The sequence below is a fragment of the Trichechus manatus genome, unplaced genomic scaffold, assembly GCF_000243295.1.
Source record: "Trichechus manatus latirostris isolate Lorelei unplaced genomic scaffold, TriManLat1.0 scaffold00051, whole genome shotgun sequence".
NCBI lineage: Eukaryota > Metazoa > Chordata > Mammalia > Sirenia > Trichechidae > Trichechus > Trichechus manatus.
The window spans coordinates 290,627-298,437 of NW_004443987.1; the positions used below are offsets into that span (position 1 = coordinate 290,627).

General features: G+C 43.6%; 1 protein-coding gene across 1 annotated transcript in view; it reads right to left on the reverse strand.

The window, feature by feature from the left end:
- Positions 1-2,679: 2,679 nt before the first annotated feature.
- ARMCX4 (armadillo repeat containing X-linked 4) overlaps positions 2,680-7,811 on the reverse strand; it is a 12,880-nt gene continuing 7,748 nt past the window's right edge. The window contains 1 exon segment of the mRNA XM_012555876.1: positions 2,680-2,724. Coding sequence (XP_012411330.1) covers positions 2,680-2,724 — 45 coding nt within the window.

The following is a 7,811-nucleotide window of genomic DNA, read 5'->3' on the forward strand; positions in this document are numbered from 1 at the left end:
TTTGCAGTAGTCTACTGTTATCTGACAAGGAGCCCTGGTGGTACAATGGTTAAGCACTTGGTCAATAATCAAAAGGTCGGCAGTTCGAACCCATCAGCTGCTCTGTGGGAGAAAAGACCTGGCACTCTGCTCCTGTGAAGACTACAGCCTAGGAAACCCTATGGGGCAGTTCTACTCTGCCATATAGGGTCACTATGAGTCAGAATCAACTCAATGACACACAACAACACTGTCATCCGCCAGTCTCTCTCTATTCACTTTTTGCAAGGGGCCAACTGGTAAATTAAATGAAGATATAATGGAGACCACTTCCTCTGCATTCTTTAGATCTTTAAAGGCAGCATTAATTTCCCAGGATGCTATATGTTTTCATTTCCTATCTTGGCCAGGGGAAGGGAGGGCAGTTTCAGAAGCTTCCACTTGGCATTTTCATCTACAAATACCTCTGTATCCACAGACCAAGGAACCAATATGGGGCATGTAAATCCAAAAAGAAAAAAGAAAAAAGAAAAAGAAAAACACACCCACTGCCACTGAGTCTATTCCAACTCATAGTGATCCTATAGAACAGAGTAGAACTGTCCCATAGGGTTTCCAAGGCTGTAAATCATTACAGAAGAAGACTGACACGTCTTTCTCCCATGGAATGCCTGGTAGGTTTGAACCGCTGACCTTTTGGTTAGCAGCTGAACGTTTTAACCACTGTGCCACCAGGGCTCCCATGGGGCTTGTAGCAACTGCCAAATTAAGTCTATTTCAATTACACATTCAGAGACCACGAAAGTGACCACCAGGTGGGTCTGTGGACCCACTGTGAATCAGACCTAAGCTAGGATCCCATTTAGTGCCTGGCCCCCAATTTAACAGGGTGGCCATGATGACGCTTCAGGTCTCTGAGTATCAACATCAACTCGAACCCAGTGTCCATCATCAGTCCTCAAAATGTTTGGGTTACCTGAGTAAATGGAAGGACTGGAGGAATCATTACTATGCATATGTTGTAGGAGTCTTCTTCCTGGGCACCCAGCCTCTCCTTCAAACAATGTATTCCAGGTAAAAAACTGGCTTAGGTCCAGAGCTGGGCAAGAGATTGTGATTTTTAATTGAGGCAACGTCCCTCACACTCTTGACCATCTTTGATTTCTTTTGATTGGGCAGATTGAGTACAAGTTGCTGGCTGCCTATCTATTTTGCCCATGGCACTGTGTTCTATTGACATCCGTGTTATATTAACAATGTATTAACCACCTACTCCCCAGAGGCATTGTGTTCTATTAACCACCTCCATAGCTCTCTGCAGGTCAGGCCTCCATGCCTGCCACTCTGACCCTGCTGTGCATTATGATATTGGCATCTACCTGGCTTCCAACACTTAAGTGCAGCCATCCTGCCTCTATTGTTTCAGGATCATCATCATTTCTATCAGTGATCCTAATTCTGTAACATTGTAACACCCTCTCCTACTCTGAGCCCTTGCCTTTAGAGGCAAGCCACCACTGAGCTTCCTAGTGATACTGGTACACCTCTCATCAGTGCCTTCCTTATAGCTTTGGTAAATGGTGTATCCTTTGGGTCCTCCTACAGAACATAGTCCTCTGGAGGGTTTTCTGATCTTATATATTTATTCTGTCATTCCCACGTCTCTGAGCCTTTAATCTCTTCTTCTACCATCTTCTATAGCCACTCTGACATTTATACCTCACTTAATGTGGGCTATTGTTTTTTCCATACTTTGAGGAGTCATCCTAGTAGTGAGTTCAAGTCATTTCCTGGGGTCTTTGCCAGGGTGTCAAATCTTGTATTGTGGGCGAACACTCTCAAATCAATTCATTCTCCCTTATTTAATTTTATATTCTGGCCCCCCTGATCAGGCCCCTCAGATTTCAGTCTCATGCGTACTCCCTCAGCACCTGTCAGTCCATGCTGGCTAGGTCTTGCAGCTCCTTGTTGGTATATTCCCTTTCCTCTTTTGTCAGGTCCAGCACATCCCCAGCTAGGTTATGCTGGGACTTAGCCCTAGTTATAGACTTCTGAATGCTCAAGGGGTTCAGGGAAATCGGGATAGATGCCTTTCAAGGACACCAATCCAGATGTGCCCATCCCATGTCAGGGTCCTATTCCTTCCTAACCAAGGCCCCAATCTTGGCATAGCAGACTTGTTATGGTTGGGATTTTAACTGTCTCTGAAGCTCGTTTTCAATAAGTCCTGGGTCTGGTCCTCAGCTTTCTCTACCCTGTAGCTGGAAAAGATGAGAGCCTCTTTATATGCTATGCATGAAGTCCTCTGGCTTTCATACTTCGCTTTTAATTGTCAATTAATTGAACCCTGCTTTTCATTATTTTTCCCAGAGTTTAATAAGGCTTAGCAATAGCCATCCAATTCCTTGGCCTTCCTTATATGTAATATTTCTCAAAGTTCTGATACACGGCACCAGTTAATGTATTCCCTTCCACCAGTATGCCAACCCAGTTCACCACCGGTGAAAGCTGTAACAATTGCTTTGCCACCTTGTGCCAAGGGCCTACTTACTCAACCTACCACCAGTGATGGAGCCTTCATTGCCATCTGGGCATTGGGTGGTCCAGCTCCAAAATTTAATCACAGTATATGTTTTCTTGAACCACTTTTTTAACCAACTGTTGCAGGTTAGTTTCCTGCGGTACAGACTCAGATAGAGTTCAGCATGAAGGGCTTTTATTAGGGAATGCTCCTGGGATCAATACCTGTGGAAGGGAAAAGACGGAAACAGGATTGGACAGAGGGAGAAGTTAAGTTGTCCCAATCTGGGGCAAGAAGATAATGCTGATCAGGCACTGGCTGTGAAATGTCCCCAGGAAGGGGGTATGACCTTGGTGAAGGTGGCTCTCTTCAGCTGAGGGAATTCCTGAAGAAAATTGACAGCTGAGAGCCGTCTGCTAGTGGCACTCTGAGCAACTGAAATAATAAGCTCTTTATTTCTGAAGGGAGATTAGGGCAGCACCAAAGAACCACCACAAGCATGATACCATTTTATTTTTACATTGGAAAGTTGGTAGCCATTGAATGTTAGAATTTAAAATGGTTTTATTTTTATAGTAGTTAATAAGATTTAATTTTTCTAACATTTACACTTGCACCTGTATTTACATAATATTTGTTTAAAAATTTAATTTATACCTTCCTGGAGAATGAAGAGAACAAGATACAAGGAAAATATTAGTCCAAAGGATTAATGCACCACAGCTACCACGGCCTCCACCAGACTGAGTCCAGTACAGCTAGATGGTGCCTGGCTACCACCACTGACTGCTCTGACCAGGATCACAACAGAGGGTTCTGGACAGAGCTGGAGAAGGATGTAAACAAAATTCTAACTCACAGAAAAGAAAAAGACCAGATTTACTGGCTTGACAGACTGGCAAAACACCGAGAGTATGGCCCCAGGACACACTTTTAGCCTAGTGGTGAAGTCATTCCCGAGGTTCACCATTCAGCCGGGGATTGAACAGTCCCATAAAACAAAACGGGACTAATGAGGCACAGCAGTCCAGGGACAAGGGCTAGAAGGAAGGAGGGGACTGGAGAGTTGGTGATAGGGAACCCAAGGTTGAGTAAGGATAGTGTTGATGTGTTGTGAGGTTGTTAACCATTGTCATAGGGCAACTTGTGTACTGACTGTTTAATGAGAAACTATTTGTTCTGTAAACCTTCATCTAAAGTACAAGAAAAAAAATTTAAAAAAAACACAGTGAGATATCACTCCACCCCCACTAAGATGACTATGATTAAAAAAACAAGCAAACAAAATAAGAGGTGTTGGTGAGGATATGAGTATCCCCACTTCACTCTCCTATCCACCCCTGGTAAACACTAATAAACTTTGTTCTCTCTGCATTTCCATACACTGGATATTTCATATAAGTGAGACCATACGATATTTGTCCTTTTGTTTCTAACTTATTTCACTCAGCATGTTTTTAAGGTTCATCCAACTCACAGCTTGTATCTGAACTTCATTTTCTTTATGGCTGCATTCCATTGTTTGTATATTCCACATTTTATATATCCACTCATCTGCTGATAGACATTTGGGTTGTGACTAGTGTTACAACGAACACTGGTGTACAAGTAAGCACCTGTTCGAGTCCTTGCTTTCAATTCTTTTGGTTATATACCTAGGAGTGGAATTGCTGGGTCATAAGGTCTGGTGCTACCTCAAGAAGTTATGTTTAACTTTTTGAGGTGGCACCAAACTGTTTTTCACAGCAGCTGCACCATTTACAACCCCACCAGCAATGGATGTATCTGCGTATGCTAGGTGCCATGGAGTCAGTTCCGACTCATAGCGACCCTATCTACAACAGAACGAAACACTGCCTGGTCCTGCACCATTCTCACAATCCTTGTTATGCTTAAGCCCACTGTTGCAGCCACTATGTCAATCCATCCTATTGAGGGTCTTCCTCTTTTTCACTGACCTCTACCAAGCATGATGTCCTTCTCCAGGGACTGGTCCCTACTGATAACATGTCCAAAGTATGTGAGACGAAGTCTTGCCTCTTTCTATGCAATCTTGATCAAAATGATTAAAAAAAAAAAAACTTCCGGAAAAAAGAAAATAATAGTATGGAGATGCATAGCTTTGTATAAACCGATTACTTGATTGTTTCCAAAAGCTAAAGTTCTACAAATGGAATACCTGGGTCAAAGGGTATGCAGATCTTGAAGTCTTCTGAAACATGTGTCCAAATGGACCTTGTACCAATGTATACTCCCACCAACCAGCACAGTTTGAGAGCGCCCCTTTCCCCACATCTTCACCAACACTATGGGGTGGGAGAGAGGCAGATCTTCTCCTATATAAATCCCAACATCACACTCAATGGTCCCATAAAGGCCCCGCCCCAACCAACCTTATAAATCTGATATAAGCACTGAAAATTATTCTTTATGACTATATTCTTATGGTTTCAAAATAGTAGTTAACTTATTCAGCTACATAGACACCACAATTGGCCAAGAAAGAAGACACTTTCCTAGCAAATACCCCCGGGATCATAAAATTGGCCCTTTCTGTGTGCCCCAACAGGTTCCAGCACTTAATCTTTTGAAGGGTCTCTCACTTCCATCCTCCTCTTATCATCCCCACAGCCACCAGTGAAAGTCTACACCTTTATTGTCTCATGCCTGGACTATGGTGGTAACTCCCTAACTGGTTTTCCAAACTCCAGTCGCCACCCCTCGCCCCACCCCGCTACCACCCATCCTTCACACAGACCAGCCACATTCATTTTCCTTTCACATAGTCATTCCTTTGGTGGCTGCAGGGGTGGATGAAGTATCATTCAGACACCTCACTCACCAACAGAGCTCACCCCATTGTCCAACTCCGTCTCCCATTATTCCCCTCCCCACTTTCCACTCCAGGCAGGCCAGCCTCCTCTCTGGAGCAGGATTTTGGCTCCCATGCTTTTTTTCCCACCACTCCTCCCTCCTGAAATGCCCTTCTGACCCTTGCTTACCCTGGCCTTCAAGCCCAGCTTACGTAAGCATACCCCTCCTCTGTAAAACTTTCCCTGAGCACTGCTGGCAGCAGCTTCTGCCTCCTCTAAGCACTGATGAAAAGCATCTGGCCGTGATCATCTTTTTGTTTCCACGTATCTTACCTTTCCAAATAGATTATAAACTCAAAGACAAGGACGATTCTTTTTTTTTTTTTTTGCTTAAAACACACAACTTTATTGATAACATAAAAATAAAGTCTCAAATGTATAAACATAAGTCCACACAAAGGACCAAAGATTATCTTATGTAGAATCAGTTCAGTTTCTGCTCATGAAGCATACTAAAAATATCTTAATCCAGGCAAGATAAAAATCAACACATATATTTTCAGTACAAGTTTGAATTCATTTGGTGCTCATAAAATGGTCCAGCTATAGGCTATCATAGGTCACATCAGTTTTGAAGTTATAATGTAATTTACAATGTACATTATTTCCAGGCTGCAAAACCAAATTATTATTCAAATTTATTTGGAACCATACAGCCAATCAGAGTTTTCTTATTAATAGCTCAACTTTTTCTTTCACCTCAAGGTCATTGTATTCAGCTGCTAAGACTCGAAGTTTCTTGGCACATACTTTAGGTCGTTGGAACAGGAAGTAAAGGGAATTTTTACCAAACTTGTCCTGGGTGAATACTTTTGATCTTTTTTTAAAATGGTAATTTATATTTTCGAATAGTGAAAGAGCATTAAGAATATTCTCTTTTGTCTCCTTCTTGCTAAAGATGTTAATCAGTGATGTTGGTGCATTGGCAATGAGCAAGTCTTTTGTCATAGACGGATTTTTAGAGAAATTCAAAAGCATTTCCAAAATATGGTCTTTAGTTTCTCCACTTCCCACAGTTAACAAACGAAGAAATTCTGAAATATAATTTGTAACCATATGTTGATATTCACTAGTAATAGTCAGGTGCTTTATCAATCTTAGTCCAGCTAGCTGCACACTTGAATTCACGGGATAGGTGACAGTGTCTTCACACACTTGGTTTATGTATGTTTTAACCTTCCTATGATTTTCAGCAGCCACTGAGATGTTATTTAGTGCATTTAAAGCCCTCTGCCTAACACTGGGGTAGGGATTACTGAGCAAGCTTTCGATAATTGAGATTCCACCTACATTACGAATAACTTCTTGGGAATAGGGATAAACGGAACTATTAAAAAGAGCATTATTGGCTATTTCATGAATGGAAGGATCCTCAGTCATCTCAATCATGCAAATGAGTTTTTCAAACTCTCGAGGATCCATATTAGCTTCACGTTTACAGCGGCAGGCCCAGGGCTGAATCTTCTCCCCAGCCCTGATCTGCTTTCTGAGCTCATCTTCAGGTGGGAAGCAGGACTCATTTCGGTATGGAAACTTTAATTCTGTCCAGATCATGGCTCCAGCCCATGACCCCATTCCTGCCCCAGGGACCATGGACGACAAATATGTGCCTCTTGACTCAGCTGACATATTGGCTTGAGCCCTAGGTCTAGATTTGCCCTGGCTTCTGTTCTCATTATCAGCAAAGCAAGACTTTACATTTACTTTACCAGCAGCCTCAAGCTTATCCTTGATTTTGGCCTTATCCCCAGCCCCACACTCAAATTTGACATTTTTCCCAGTCTTGGATCTGAACTCAGTACTGTCCTCACTTTCAGCCCAAAACAAGGACCTTAAACTGATCTCCTCAATATCAGGGCTGGACCTTTTATTTAGTTCCTCCTCATCTACATTCCCAGCCAAAGTCCAGCACCCTATGCCAGGCTCTCCCTCAGCCCCATGACTAGACCCTTTAGTGGCTGCATCTCCATTCCAGAGCCAAGACCCCATCCTAGCCTCAGCCTCACCTTCAGCCCCTGCACAGGAACCCATATAGGCTGCCTCATCAGATCGTATCCAGGACCCAACACTGACCTTGTCTTCAGGCCCAGACCTGGAACTAATGATGGTCTCCTCCTCAGTCCCTGATCTGGATTTAACACCGGCTTCATCCTTACCTCCAGGGCTGGACACAGTACCACCCTCTTCCCCCTCCCAGAACCAGGACCTAGTCTCATTTCCAGCCTCAACCCAGGATCCTTTGTCAGCTTCCACCTCAGCCCTGACCTGGGACCCTCCACTGGCCTGGTCCTCAGCCCTAGTCCAAGATCCTCCACTGGCCCCATTCCCAGGCCTAGACCCAGTCCAGGACCCTCCTCCAGTGGCCTGATCCTCAAATCCAGGTTTGGAGCAGTCACCAGCCTGATCCCCAGCTCTAATCCAGGATCCATTGGCCTGAT